This window comes from Chiloscyllium plagiosum, chromosome 31 (genome assembly GCF_004010195.1).
Source record: "Chiloscyllium plagiosum isolate BGI_BamShark_2017 chromosome 31, ASM401019v2, whole genome shotgun sequence".
NCBI classification, from domain to species: Eukaryota; Metazoa; Chordata; class Chondrichthyes; order Orectolobiformes; family Hemiscylliidae; genus Chiloscyllium; species Chiloscyllium plagiosum.
In genome coordinates, this window is record NC_057740.1 from 43,147,608 (window position 1) to 43,163,732 (window position 16,125).

The 16,125-nt window shown below is 44.5% G+C and overlaps 1 protein-coding gene across 1 annotated transcript in view; it reads left to right on the plus strand.

Annotated features, from left to right (window-relative positions):
* Positions 1-1,967: 1,967 nt before the first annotated feature.
* Positions 1,968-16,125, plus strand: part of LOC122565064 (homer protein homolog 3-like) — a gene marked incomplete at its 5' end in the record, with an annotated part of 29,102 nt that continues 14,944 nt past the window's right edge. Inside the window, 3 exons of the mRNA XM_043720694.1 lie at positions 1,968-2,141; positions 6,305-6,436; positions 7,894-8,001. Coding sequence (XP_043576629.1) covers positions 1,968-2,141; positions 6,305-6,436; positions 7,894-8,001 — 414 coding nt within the window. The remainder of the gene's footprint in view (positions 2,142-6,304; positions 6,437-7,893; positions 8,002-16,125) is intronic.

Sequence of the window (16,125 nt, forward strand, 5' to 3'; positions counted from 1 at the left end):
CACGTTCTCACCGTGTCTGTGTGGGTTTCCTCCGGGTGCTCCAGTTTCCTCCCACAGTCCAAAAATGTGCAGGTTAGGTGAATTGGCCATGCTAAATTGCCCGTAGTGTTAGGTACAGGAGTAAACATAGGGAAATGGGTCTGGGTGGGTGCGCTTCGGCAGGTCGGTGTGGACTAGTTGGGCCGAAGGGCCTGTTTCCACACTGTAAGTAATCTAATCTAATCTTAAAAAAAAAAGACTAGGACCTGAGGGCACAGCCTCAGAGTGAAGGGACAACCCTTTATAACCGAGATGAGGGAATTTCTTCAGCCAGAGGGTGGTGAATCATTGCAATCCAATGCTGCAGAAGGCAGTGGAGGCCAAGTCAGTATTTAAGACAGAGATAGATTAGGTTCTTGATTAGTAGGGGGATCAAGAGCCATGAGAGAAGGAAGGAGGATGGAATTGAGAAACATATCAGCCGTAATCGAATGATGGAACAGACTAAATGGGCCTAATAGCCTAATTTTGCTCCTATTACCTTCTAGTCTTATGGTCTTCACTGGCCACCCCTGTTCACCAATGCTCCCCAGAGATGATGGGATTTGATGGAATGTGGTGGGAGTTATTGATACTTCAGCCCATTTTTACTTGTATGGGGATTCAGGGACTTTTGCTCCCAGTTTAAGTACAGTCTAGATAACTCGGAACAAAGACCTGCTCTACCATGAATAGCATCACCAATTTAATAGCAGTACTGCCTGGTAAGGTTCTCTGGTTAAAAGTTGCGAGTTTTCTTTTTAGGGATTTGGGAAAAATTTAGGGGTTTTGTGATGAGCAGAGGCAGTATTTTAAAGCCAATGAATGAGCAGCAGATTTCACTTGGAATCAGTACCATCTATCAAAGCAACTGCGTCAGAGGCACCAGGGAAGTGAGCAAAGAGAATTTTGTCTTTGTGAGTGTGAGTGTACAGTACATGGGTGTTCTCTCTGGTCTTGGTGTTTGGTTGTGCCGGTCTTGGTGAACTTGCTCCTTTTTCCATGCGGAGGATGTATTTGGTGAAAACTTGGAGCTTATTTCTCTCTCTCTCTCATGTGTTTTCCAGGGTCGCTGGTTCAATACCAATACTCAGTTTGCTCTATCACCATTCTCTGCTGCATGTTCAGATCATTGATTAGTTTGTTGGTTAAAGTGCTTACTTGTTTGTTGAATCACTGAACTTTTTCCAATTCCCCTCATCTACATAGGATAAACAGACCACTTGGATCAGGGATAGATTTGCATTCATTTAGCACCTTTCATGCCTTCAGGGCATAATACTTTTTTATTTGAGTTGTAGTCACTGTGGAAATGTAGGGGACATTACAGCTATGTGCATCTCATGCAGCAAGATAAGGAACAGGCCCTACAGTAATAGAGGTCTCCAATATAGAAAAAGCCCCTTTGGCCCATTGAGTCAGTGCTTGTCAAAAAGACCCATCAAACTATTCTAAACCATTTTCCACCACTTGATCCAGAGTCTTCAATGACTTGGACTCCCAAATATACAGTGTCTGCCTTTAATGTTGGTGAGGGATTCTCCAGACCACACCAAGATAAACTGACCTATTCCTCTTCAAAATAGTCCTGTGGAATTATTTTTCAACCACCTGAGAGGGTGGACAGGAGCTTGAGTTTAATGTCTTGCTTAAGGTTGAATCCAGCATTTTTCTTTTGAAACTGCTACTGTTTAAATTGAGCCCAAACAGAGGAAAATCAATATTAATCCCCAGTGATGTTTTAAAATCACTATCTCTACTCTCAGTCGGAAATGGGTAGTTAATTATAGAAGATTCCTATATCCCAACGAGAGTGAGAGAGATCTGGATCCAAATGGTAGTGTCTAAAAGTGTGAGAGTTCTCGGGATCATTTTAACGTTGAGGAGTTTTGGAGATGGGTTGTTTTCGGTGACGGTAACTTTCGGATTTTACAGTCAGTGTTTGAATCTTGGTTTCTTGTTGTAGGGAGCAGCCGATTTTCAGTGCACGGGCCCATGTTTTCCAGATCGACCCAGCAACCAAACGAAACTGGATTCCAGCTAGCAAGCATGCTGTTACCGTCTCCTTCTTCTACGACAGTACACGCAACGTTTATCGGATCATTAGTGTCGGTGGAACTAAGGTATCAAGGGCTGAGCGGACCCAGGAACTGAAGTCACCCCAGATAATGGCAGTAAAACTCTTCTGGATCCTTGTACCCACACCACATCCCTGTAAACAGTACAGTCACTCCAGTCTCCATCATCATTGCTCCCTGTCCGCACTGCGATCACTGCCAATCCACACCTGTATGTAAATCTGGGTCAGATTAGTTGGACACATTCAGGAAGGAAACAGGGAGATTACAGGGCAAGCATGTTCCAATAAAGATAAATAATGACACTAACAAATCCAGCAAAACCTGGATATCAGGATTTGATAAAAGAGAAAAAGGGGAAGCTTATGGCAGATACCAAGTATTCAAAACAGCAGAAGACTAAACAGAGTATAGAATATGTAAGGAAGAACATACAAAGGAAATTAGGAGAGCAAAAAAAAAAATGACATGAAAGGATAATGGCTTGTAAACTAAAGAAAAATCCCAATTTCTTTTAGATGTATATTAAGAGTAAAATGGGAACTGTGGACAGAGTAGATAGGATCCATTAGGTCAACAATGGTAGTTAGGGCATGGAGCTGGAGATCGTCAGTTGGATTTGAAATGAATACTTTGTATCACTGTTCACCAGTGAGAGGGACAATGTTGGTTCAGAAATCAGGAAGAAGCACTGTGATATAATTAAAGAAATTAATTAAAGAATGGAGATTCTGAATGGTTTAGTAGGCTTAAAACTATATAAATCTCCAGACCTGGATGAAATGTGTCCCAGGCTGTTCAGTGAGACAAGGGAAGAAATGACAGGGGCATTGGCATTAATTTTCACTTCCTCTTTGGCCACAGGAGAAATGCCAGATGATTGCAAGAGAGCCATTCAATTAACCTCAGCAGTGGGAAACTATTGGAAGTAATGGTGGACTGGGAAAATCAAATTGGTAGGCGAAAGTGAGAACTGCAGATACTGAAGATTAGAGTCAATATTAGAGTGGTGCTGGAAAAGCACAGCAGGTCAGGCAGCATCCGAGGAGCAGGAAGATTGATGTTTTGAGCAGGAATCCTGATGAAAGGCTTTTGCCTGAAACGTCGATTTTTCTGCTCCTCAGATGCTGTCTGACCTGCCGTGCTTTTTCAGCACCACTCTAAATCAGATTGGTAGCAGATCTCAAATAAAGGAATTTGTGGAATGTCTAGAAGATGGTTTTGTTTTAGAGCAAATGGTGGTATAGCCCACTAGGGAATCAGACTTCTGGATTTGGTGATATGTAATGAGGCAGGACTGGATTAAGGAGCTTGATGTGAAGGAACCCCTAGGGAGCAGTGACCATAGTATGATAGAATCCATTCTGCAGTTTGAGAGGGAGAAGCTGGAATCACTTATAATGGTATCACAAATTGAGTAAAGGTAACTGTGAAGTCACGAGGGAGGAGATGGCCACAGTTGATTTGGAAGGGGAGCCTAGCAGGGAAGACAGAGGAACAGCAATAGCAGGTATCTGTGGAGATAATTCAGGAGGCACAGTAGAGATTCATCCCAAGGGTGAAGAAACAATTGAAGGAGAGGATGAGGCAACTATTGCTGACAAAGGAAGTCAGGGATGGTATAAAATTAGTGGGAAGCCTTTAAAAACCACAGGATAATTAAAAAATGGGGGAGAAAATGAAATATGAGAGTAAACTAGCTAGAAGTATAAAATAAGATTGAAAACTTGTTTTTAAGCTATCTAGAAGGTAACAGAGAGGCAAGAGTGGGCATTGTACTGCTGGAAACTGAGGCTGGAGAAGTAGTAATGGGGAATGAAGAAATGGTGGAGGGACTGAATAGATACTTTGCATCAATTTTCACAGCAAAGATATTAGCAGTTTATCAGAACTTTGAGAGTCAGAAGGCAGAAGTGAGTGTAGTGACCATCACTAAGGAGGTGCTGGGGAAACTGAAAGGTCTGAAGGTGGATAAATCACCCAGACTAGATGGACTACACACCAGAGCTCTGAAGAAGACAACTGAGGAGATTGTCATGACATTGATAGTGAGCTTTCAGGAATCGCTGGAGTCAGGAATTTCCTTTTAGAACTGAGATGAGGAGGAATTTCATTAGCTGGAGGATGGTGAATCTGTGGAACTAATGGCCTCCACAGCTTTTTATGGCAAAGTCATTGAGTGTATTTCAGACAGAAATAGAGAGGTTCTTGATTAGTAGGGGAATTAAGAGTTAAGGGGAGAAGGCAAGAGAATGAGATTGAGAATCATGTCAGTGTCGAGAGTGTGGTGCTGGAAAAGTACAGCAGGTCAGGCAGCATTCGATGAGCAGGAAAATCGACGTTTTGGGCATAAACCCTTCATCAGGAATGAGGCTTGTGAGCCGAGGGGGTGGAGAGATAAATGGGAGTGGGTGGGTCTGGGAGCAAGGTAGCTGAGTGTGTGATAAGTAGATGGAGGGGGTGGGGTTAATGGTGATAGGTTGGAGAGGAGGGTGGAGCAGATAGGCGGGAAGGAAGATGGACAGGTAGGACAGTTCAAGAGGGCAGTGCCGAGTTGGAAGTTTGGAAATGGGATGGTGGTGGGAGGGGGAAAGGGAGATGAGGAAACTGGTGAAATCCACATTTGATGCCGTGTGGTTGGAGGGTTGCAGGGCGGAAAATGTGACGTTCTTTGTCCAGGCGTCGGGTGTAGGTGTGGCAATGGAAGACGTTGCATGTCCTTGGCGGAGCGGGAGGGAGTTGAAGCATTTGGCCACAGGGCAGTGGGGCTGGTTGGTGCAGGTGTCGGGGGCATAGATAGGGTGAATAGCAAAAGTCTTTTCCCTAGGATAGGGGAGTCCAAACTGCTAACCACCCAGCGCCTGGAGGAAGTACACCTCATCTTCCACCTTGGAACCCTCCAACCACATGGGATCAATGTGGATTTCACCAGTTTCCACATTTTCCCTCCCCCCCATCTTATTCCAGTTCCAACCTTCCAACTCGGCACCACCCTCTTGAACTGTCCTACCTGTCCATCATCCTTCCCGCCTATCTGTTCCACCCTCCTCTCCAACCTATCACCATTAACCCCAATCCCTCCATCTACCTATTGCACTCTCAGCTACCTTGCTCCTAGCCCCACCCCCCTTTCCCATTTATCTCTCCACCCCCTTGGCTCACAAGCCTCAATCCTGATGAAGGGCTTTTGCCCGAAACTTTGATTCTCCTGCTCCTCGAATGCTGCCTGACCGGCTTTTCCAGCACCACACTCTCGACTCTGATCTCCAGCATCTGCAGTCTCACATGAGAAACATGTCAGCCATGACTGAATTGCAGAGCAGACTCGATGGACCGCATGACCTGGTTCTCCTGTTATGTCTTACATTACTGTCTGAGGGACAGAATTAATCTACAATCGGAGAGACAGGGATTAATCAAGAAGTTAGCATGGTTTTATTCAAGGCAGGTCATGTCTGACCAACTTGATTGAATTTTTTGAAGAGGTGACCAGATGTATAGATAAGAACAATGCTTTTGACATAGCCTACTTGAACTTCAGCAAGGCTGATGAGGTCCTATGTGGGAGACTGATGGTGAGAGGAAGAGCTCATGGGATCCCATGAAGGAAAATTGGCAAATTGGATCCAGAATTGGCTGAGTAGCAAGAAGCAAAGGGCGCTAGTTGACTGTGTTTTTGTGACTGAAAACCTGTGTCCAGTGGGATCCCACAGGGATCAGCGTTGGGGCCCTTGTTGTTTGCGGTACATGTAAATGATTTAGAATCGAAGGTGGGAGGGTTGATCAGTAAGTCACAGATGATTAAAAAAATTGAAAGAGTCTAATTAGGGAGGAGTATAGCTTTAGATTTCAGGACAGTATAAACGGTCTGGTCAGATGTGCACTTACAATGCCAAGGCAAACAAGGCAATAGGCCAAGTACAAGAAAATGGGATGAGAAGAGGTGCAGGATTTTCACTAGTGCAGTCTTGATAAGCTGAAGATATTTTCTCTCTGCTGTAGCTTTCTATGGCAGTCTAACACTCGCCGTCCACAATCAAATCACTCCACTTCCACAGTTATTCGTCCCCTCTCTCAGGTCAGTCCTCATCAGCACCATCATCAAATTCACCATTTTTTTCTGCCCAACTGAATCTCGGGAAGATGATCAGAATTAGTCTGGAATTAATTTACTGTAATCCTAATTTAATGAATTCTTTTGATTTCAGGCAATTATCAACAGCACCATCACCCCAAATATGTCATTCACCAAAACCTCGCAAAAATTTGGCCAATGGGCTGATAGCCGTGCCAACACCGTTTATGGTCTAGGCTTCAACTCAGAGCAGCAACTTTCACAGGTACCTTCTGTGATTATCGCAACCGAGTAATCAGAGTAAAGAGCCAGGAACTTGATTCCCCACAAGGAGTGAGAACAGCAGCAACTTATATTCAACAGTGTTGTAATGAAGCAAAGCATCCTAGACCAAGGGTTGGGAGATAACTGATGTGCTGCATTTTTGAAAGACATATTGGGCAGGACTTATACAATTAATGGTGGGGCCTTAGGGAGTGGTGCTGAACAAGCAGACCTTGGAGTGCAGATTCATTGTTCCTTGAAAGTGGAGTCACTGGTAGTTAGGATAGTGAAGAAGGTGTTTGGTATGCTTGCCTTTATTGGTCAGTGCATTGAGTATAGTATTGGGAGGTTGTGTTGTGGCTGTACAGGACCTTGGTTAGGCCACAATTGGAATTTTGCATTCAATTCTGGATTTCCTGCTCTAAGAAGGATGTTGTGAAACGTGAAAGGGTTCAGAAAAGATTTACAAGGATGTTGCCAGGGTTGGGGGAATTGATTTATTATGAGAGGCTGAATAATCTGGGGCTATTTTCACTGAAGTGTCAGAGGCTGAGGGGTGACTTATAGAAGTTCATAAAATCATGAGTGGCATGAATAGGGTGAATAGTTAAGGTCTTTTCCCCAGGGTCAGGGAGTCCAAAGCTAGAGGGCATAGATTTAAGGTGAGATGGGAAAGATTTAATAAGGACCGAAGAGGCAATTTTTTTTATATACAGAGGGTGGTGCATGTAAGAAATGAGCTGCCAGAGGAAGTGGTGGAGGCTGTACAATTACAACATTGAGAAGGCATTTGGATGGTATATGAATAGGAAGGTTTAGAGGGATATGGACCAAATGCTGGCAAGTTAGACTACATTAATTTAGGATATCTGATCAGCATGGCTGAGTGGACCAAAGGGTCTGTTTCCTTGCTGTTTATCTCTATCACATATAAGAGGGGCAGCAGGTCAGAACAGGATGAGATCAGAGAGATAGATGACCACCGAATGTGTGCACGATATAAGGCATGCAAAGGATCCAGAAATTAGAAAGACTGTGGGCAAAGTGCCATGGCTTGGTGCGAAATAAGAACAGATCAACAGATCAGGAAGAGGTCTGCACAGTCAGAGCTTAGGAGACAGGCTAAAGAGATGGCAGTAAAACTAAGTTTGGTGTGAAATGAGTGACGTGATGTGGTATAACAATTCTAACACTGCTGATTATTGGGGACATCAAACATTCCACGGCTTCAAGGATTGGAACAGAAAAAGGAGTTGCAGATTATACAATAAGTTGCAATGTCAATGAAAATCTTATATTTGTCTCACCACTTTCACAACTCCAGGATGTCTCAGAGCTACTGAGTTACTGTTTAAAATGATATTGTTGGTGGTGCACAGAGTGAGGCAGTGGAATCAGAAGATTAAAGCCAAGCGTCTGTGGAATGAAGAGATTTCTGATGTTTCTGTTCTGTTAAAGTTTGCAGAAAGGTTTCAAGAGGTTAAAGAAGCTGCACGATTAACAAGAGAGAAATCCCAGGATAAAACTGAGTTAACAAACCCTGCACTGGACATTGCAGCCCCACAGGTAACGACAATCAACCGGGAAACCGAGGAGAGTTTTAGTACCATCATCGCATAAAAATTACACCATAAATCCCACTCTGTGTCTCTAAAACCTCTACCAAAAAGAGTGCATTGTGTCCAGTCTGTGCTTTCCCAGCCGCACCAGTCTTCTCCATAATAAGGTGCAGGGCAGGTGGAAAAATTGGCAGTCTATCCACTTATTTTAATAAATAACAGGCAATTGAACTTGTTGCCAAACCAATTGACCTGAATAATGGGGTTGGACATGGGCAGGCTGTTTTCGAAACATCAGCAATTAAAAGGCAGGCTGGACATCCTTCATGGAGCGCACTGTGCGCATCGGGGGCAAACTACCTTAGGTCCTACCCACCTGTCCTCCAAAACACCAAGCCCTTGCCCCATCAGATGCCTAGGCTGAAGGGCCCATCATATAAGGAGCGGCTTAGCACTGTGGATCCATACTCGAAGTTTAGAAGGGTGAGTGGGGAGTCTCACTGAAGCGTACAGAATACAGAGGGGCCTAGACCGAGTGAATGTGGAGAAGATGTTTTCACTAATTGGACAGAATAGGACCTGAGGGAACAACCCGAGTAAAGGGACAACCCTTTTGAACTGAGATGAGATGGAATTGCTTCAGCCAGAGCGTGGTGAATCTGTGGAATTTATTACCTATTTTCTAGGACAGAGTTAATGTCCCTCCTGTCAAATTCAATACTGCTGCGTCTGTTGGTGATTTCTAATCAAACGAGTTTCAGCAGCAAAAGGCGGCCATGAGATATAGGAGCAGAATTAGACCATTCAGCCCATCAAGACTGTTCCACCATAGGTCTTAACCCTATTCTCAAATCTTCTCCCTGTGACCCTTGATCCCCTTATTAATCAAGAACTCATCTATTTCTGTCTTAACTACACTCAATAACTTGGCCTCCACAGCTTTCTGCGGCAATGGGTTCCACAGAGTAATTGCCCTCTGGCTGAAAAATTTCCTCTTCATGTCAAGTCTGAAGAGTCGTCTCTTCACTCTGAGGCTGTGCCCTTGGGTCCTAGTCACTCCTTCAAATGGAAACCTCTCCACATCCACTCCATCCAGGCTTCTCAGTATCCTGTAAGTTTCAATCAAATTCCCCCTCACCCTTCATTGATTTTAGACTCAGAGCCCTCAACCCATCCTCAAATGACCCTTGTCATATCCTCAACCCTCATATGACAAGTCCTTCAGCCCAGAATCATTCTTGTAATCCTCCACTGGACACCCTCCAATGCCAATACATCCTTCCTTAGATATGGAACTTGTAATGTTCCAAATGCAATCTAACCAGAGCCTATGCAGCCTCAGCAGTACATATCTGGCTACATTTTGCATTCATTTCTCATTGAGAGAATACAGAGCTGCACTGGGAGTGACCGGCTGAGTAAAATGACTTACCGATAGAAAGAATTTGACCAACAAAAAGAGGACGCTGGGAGAGCCAAGAGTGACCAAGTGGTAGAGTTGTGAGGTAGGGATGGGGTGACAAGGGGGACCTAGGTGAGAAGCACAGGGTTAGACAGATAGAGGGAAACTGACTGAGGAATGGGACTGAACTACTCTGACCAGGAATACCCAACTGAATCTCACTGCAAGAACGATCAAGTGACAGTGACCAAACTCAGACTAGGATTGCTGCTGGTCAGGCACTGAGATCTTTGGGATCTGGCTGGATTGGGATTCCCTAATCCTTGTTGCTCCTCATTCTGTGTCTTAAAAACAATGAAAAAGAATTTAAGCACAGTCAAGCTGGAGATTTAGTGGGTCACAGACTCATTCACGTGGATCAGCTGCTGCAATAAACCTCAGTCCCACAATTCATTCATCTCACTTGAGTCAGCTATATAGGACAAGACCCAAAAATAATCTGATCTTTTACCCTAGACACGGAGTAAAATAAAATGCAATCACATCTACCAGAATCCTGAGCCAGCAGATTCAGAACATTGGGATTAGTTATTTAGATACAGTGGGAAGCTCTCTCCCATAAAAGACTCTTGCCCCATAAAGCACTCCCAGAACATGGACAGAATGTGTTTTGATACAGAATAAAACTCTAAGTAAACTTGCCTCTACTCTTTGAAAATAAAAAGTGAGCTTTCTCCACACTTTTAAACAGAGGGTAAGGCTCTTTCTCACTGTCCCCATCAAACACTCCCAGGACAGGGACAGCATGGGGTTAGATTCAGAGTAGAGCTCACTCTATGCTGTTTTCAGTAAACATACCAGCGTAAATATGTTACTGACACCATTAAATGAATTAAGATCAGGGTCTCGGAAACTGCTCTTTTTTTCTTCCTGTGGCTAGTTCTTTTTGATTTATTAATGAGGTCATGAAAGATTGGACAGGGAAGAATGTGTGGCAAATAATAGCTCCCTGCAGGAGTCTGTGTCCCATTATGTTTCCCTATCAGATTATGTGATCATTGTAATGTAGAGCTCTGAAGAGTATCAGATAATCCTCCCTGGAATAATCCTCACCAATCAGACCAGCGATCAGGATTAGGGAATCCGGAGTGAGGAACCAGCAGCTGTAGCATCGGAGCCCAGCCATCTCCTGGGTAAAACCTATTCCAAAGGGACTTGGTGCAACTTTGCAATACAACATCGACACAAAGAAAAATATTTATCAGAATATTTCCTGATGTAATATGGAGCCCAAAGTGACTGCCCTCTAGCCCACTCCAACACCCGCAATTTCCCCACCTCCTTGTCTCTGTCTCTTAGTCCCTTTCTGACTCTGCTTTTCCCTGTCACTGCACAGCAGTTGTGCTCACTGATCTCTCAGCGTGAATGAAATGGTGTTGGCTCAGGAAAGGAAGTACTGCTACTGAAATATATCCAGGTCTGACTGAGTACAACCCATCTGTCTTACTTTGTAAAGTCAAATAACGTCCTCACACTCTCTTACAGTTTCTCTCTCTCTCTGTCTCTCTCTCTCACTCACACGCGCACACACGCTTAGCATCCAGACATTTACACTCTCTCAATACATTTTCACCGTCTCACACTACTTCACTTTATCTCAGATCTAATGCACGTGTCCATCTCTAACTATCCTGCATTCTTTTGCACTCTTAATGAGTTCAGACTCTCTGACTCAATGTTCTCTCCCTTACTTGAGTATGATCATACTCTTTCTCACAGTCATGAAAACTATCTATAATATACACCCACAATGTCTTAATCTCTTGATCACTCACTTTACATTCATTCATGGGACATGGGTATCACTGGCTGGGCCAGCACTTATTGCCTGCCCCTGGTGGTGGTGGATTCACTATCAATCACCAACAGTGGCTTGGTAGTAGCACTACTCAATCTGTCAAGTCCTAAAGGCCATAGCTGCTAGACTGGATCTGTGGCAGGTGGTGAAGGAACCAACAGGAGGGAAAGACACACTTGACCTCAACCTTACCAGTCTGTGGGCTACAGATGTGTCCATAACAGAATTAGTAAGAGTGACCACTGCAGTGTCCATCTAAAACCCATTGATACCACCTCACAGGGAGGCAGAGGGGGTTATTGAGAGGAGTTACAGGGAGGTAGTTATTCCACAGCCACGTGAAGAAGGTAGATGGGTTACTGTCAGGGGTCAGAAAGGGAACTGACAGGTAGTACAAGGATCCCTGTGGCCATTCCCTTCAATAACAAGTGTAGTGTTTTGGATACTGTTTGAGGTGGCGCGGGGGGGGGGGGGGGAAAGAGAGAGAGAGAGGGGAGAGAATGACTTACCAGGGGTAAGCAATGGGGCACAGATCTCTGGCACAGAGTCTGTCCCTGTTGCTCAGAGGGAAGGGGGAAGAGGAGCAGAGCATTAGTCACTGGGGATTCCATAGTTAGGGGACAGACAGGAGGTTCTGTTGGGTACCAGAGACAGACTCATGATTGGTGTGTTGCCTCCCAGGTGCCAGGGTTCGTGATGTCCCTGATCATGTTTTCAGGATCCTTGGAGGGAGGGGAAGCCCCAAGTCATGGTCCACATAGGCACCAACAACATAGGTAGGAAGAGGGATGGGGATTTAAGGCAGAAATTCAGATGGAAGCTTAGAGTTAGAACAAACAGAGCTGCTATCTCTGGTTTGTTACCGTGCCACATGCTAGCGAGGTGAGGAATTAGGGAGAGAGAGGAGTTGAACATGTGGCTACAGGATGGTGCAGGAGGGAGGGCTTTGGATTCCTGGATAATTGGAACTCTTTCTGTGGAAGGTGAGATCTCTACAATCAGGATGGTCTTCACCTGAACCAGAGGGGTACCAATATCCAGGGGGGGGGGGGGGGGGAAATTTGCTAATGCTCTTCGAATGGGAACTGAAATTGTAGTTCAAGTATATGGGAGGTTGAGAGTAGTGAGATCAGAAATAAGATTATAAGATTTAAAGATCGCAAGAGTTCACCGGCAGCGGGAAGGTGGTCTGAAGTGTGTCAACTTCAACACCAGGAGCATCTGGAATAAGGTGAGTGAGCTTACAGCATGGGTTGGTATCTGGGATTTCGATGTTGTGGCCATTTCGGAGACATGGGTAGAGCAGGGGCATGAATGGTTATTGCAGGTTCCAGGATTTAGATGTTTCAATAAAAACAGAAAATGGTAAAAGAAGGGGAGGTGTGGCATTATTAGTCAAGTTCAGTATTACGGTTGCAGAAAGGACGTTTGTGGACTTGCCAACTGAGGTAGTATGGGCTGAGATTAGAAACAGGAAAGGAGAGGTCACCCTGTTGGGAGTTTTCTATAGGCTTCTGAATAGTTCCAGAGATGTAGAGGAAAGGATAACAAAGATGATCCTCAATATGAGCGAGAGTGACAGGGTAGTTGTTATGGGGGATGTTAACTATCCAGATATTGACTGGGAATACTATAATTCAAGTACTTTAGATGGGTCAGTTTTTGTTCAATGTGTGCAGGAGGGTTTCCTGACACAGTATGTAGACAGGCCAACAAGGGGCTAGGCCACTTTACATTTGGTACTGGCGAATGAACTCAGCCAGGTGTTAGATTTGGAGATAGGTGAGCACTTTCATGATGGTGACCACAATTTGGTTATGTTTGCTTTAGTAATAGAAAGGGATGGGTATATATCACTGGGCAAGAGTTATAGCTGGGAGAAAGGCAATTACAATGTGATTAGGCAAGATTTAGGACGCATAGGATGGGGAAGGAAACTGCAGGGGATGGGCACAATTGAAATGTGGAGCTTATTCAAGGACTAGCTCCACATGATCCTTGAAAAGTATGTACCTGTCAGGCAGGGAGGAAGTTGTCAAGCACAGGAGCCATGGTTTACGAAGGAAGTTGAATCTCTTGTCAAGAGGAAGAAGGAGGCTTATGTTTAGATGATATGTGATGGCTCAGTTAGGGTGCTTGAGAGTTATAAGTTAGCAAGGAAAGACCTAAAGAGAGAGCTAAGAAGAGCCAGGAGGAGACAGGGAAAGTCATTGGCGGATAGGATCAAGGAAGATCCTAAGGCTTTCTATAGCTAGATCAGGAATAAAAGAATAACTAGAGTAAGATTAGGGCCAATCAAGCATAGTAGTGGGAAGTTGTGCGTGAAGTCAGAGGAGATAGGGGAAGTGCAAAATGAATAACTTTCGTCAGTATTCTCATTGGAAAATGACAATGTGGTCGAGGAGAAAACTGAGATACAGGCTACTAGACTGGATGGGGTAAGGGTGTATAAGATGGAGGTGTTAGCAATTCTGGAAAGTGTAAAAATAAATAAGTCCCCTGGGTGGAATGGGATTTATCCTCAGATTCTCTGGGAAGCCCGGGAGGAGATTGCTGAGCCTTTGGTTTTGCTCTTTATGTCGTCATTGTCTACAGGAATAGTGCCAGAAGACTGGAGGATAGCAAATGTTATTCCCTTGTTCAAGAAGGGGAGTTGGGACAACCCTGGAAATTATAGACCTGTGAGCCTTACTTCGGTTGTGGGTAAAGTGTTGGCAAGGGTTCTAAGAGATAGGATTTTTAATCATCCAGAGAGGAGAAAGTGAGGTCTGCAGATGCTGGAGATCAAAGTTGAAACTTTATTGCTGGAACAGCACAGCAGGTCAGGCAGCATCCAGGGAACAGGAGATTCGACGTTTCGGGCACAGGCCCTTCTTCAGGAATGAGCAGAGAGTGTTCAGCAGGAGAAGATCATCCAGAGAGGAATACGTTGATTAGGGATAGTCAACACGGTTTTGTGAAGGGTAGGTCGTGCCTCACTAACCTTATTGAGATCTTTGAGAAGGTGACCAACAGGTGGATGAGGGTAAAGCGGTTGATGTGATGTATATGGATTCCAGTAAGGCGTTTGATAAGGTTCCACACGGTAGGCTATTGTACAAAATACGGAGGCTGGGATTGAGTGTGATTTAGAGTTTGGATCAGAAATTGGTTTGCTGAAAGAAGACAGAGGGTGGTGGTTGATGGGAAATATTCATCCTGGAGTTCAGTTACTAGAGGGTACTGGAAGGATCTGTTTTGGGATCACTGCTGTTTGTCATTTATATAAATGATCTGGATGAGGCCTAGAAGTATGGGTTCGTAAATTTGCAGATGACACTAAGATCGGTAGAGTTGTGGATAATGATGAAAGATGTTGTAGGTTACAGAGAGATAGATAAGCTGCAGAGCTGAGCTGAGCTGAGAGGTGGCAAATGGAGTTTAATGCGGAAAAGTGTGAGGTGATTCACTTTGGAAGGAGTAAAAGGAATGCAGAGTACTGGGCTAATGATAAGATTCTTGGCAGTATAGATGAGCAGAGAGGTCTCAGTGTCCAGGTACACAGATCCTTGAAAGTTGCCATCCAGGTTGATAGGGTTAAGAAGGCATGTGGTGTATCAGCATTTACTGGTAGAGAGACTGAATTTCAGAACCATGAGATCATACGACAGCTGTACAAAACTCTGGTGCGGCCACATTTGGAGTGTTGCATACAGTTCTGGTCAATGCATTTTAGGAAGGATGTGGAAGCTTTGAAAAGGATTCAGAGGAGACTTACTAAGATGTTGCCTGGTATGGAGGGAGGGTCTTATGAGGAAAGGCTGAGGGACCTGAGACTGTTTTCTTTAGAGAGAAGGTTGAGAGGTGACTTAATCAAGATGCATAAGATAATCAGTGAGAGCCTTTTTCCTCTGATGGTGATGGCTAGCATGAGGGGACACAGCTTTAAATTGAGTGGTGATAGATATAGATAGATGTCAGAGATAGTTTATTTTCTCAGAGAATAGTAGGGGTGTGGAATGCACTGCCTGCAACAGTAGCAGACTTGCCAACTTTAAGGGCATTAAAATGGTCATTGGATAGACATATGGACGAGAATGGAATAGTGTGGGTCAGATAGGCTTCAGATTGGTTCCACAGGTCAGCACAATATTGCGGGCTGAAGGGATTGTACTGTGCTGTAATGTTCTATGTTCTACATCAAGTTGTGTGGCAATATCAATAAATGAGACAGACCTCTGACAACCCAAGCCTGGGCATCCATGGGGTACTATGGACCGTCAGCACTAGCATCACATTCCAATGCAGCCTCAAAGCCTGGCATATCACTAGCTCTACCATTGCCATTGAGCCAACGGATCAAACCTGCTTCAATGGAGAATGCAGGAGGGCATGCCAGGAGCAGCACCAGGCTTACTGAAAACAAAAATGAGATGTCCACCTGGTGAAGCTACAAAACAGGACTACTCGTATGCCAAACGGCATAAGCAGCAAGTGATAGACAGGACTAAGTGATCCCACAACTAACAGATCAGATGTAAGATTGGCTATGCTGCCTCATCCAGTTGTGAATGGTGACGAACAATCAATGTTTGAGCTGATTTGTAGCTCAGGATGAGGTTCAGGTTGTAACTTTGCTCGCTGAGTGGTAAGGTTTGTTTTCAGATGTTTTGTCACCATGTTAGGTAACATCATCAGTCAGCTTCCAGTGAAGCGCTGGTGTTCTGTCCCACTTTCTGCTGGTGTCTCTTGGTCTGTTAAGGTGGGTGATATCATTTCCAGTTCTTTTCTCAGCAGTTGGTAAATGGAGTCCAAATTGATGTGCGTATTGATGGAATTCCGGTTTGAATGTCAGGCCTCTAGGAATTCCCACGCGTGTCTCTGTGCAGCCT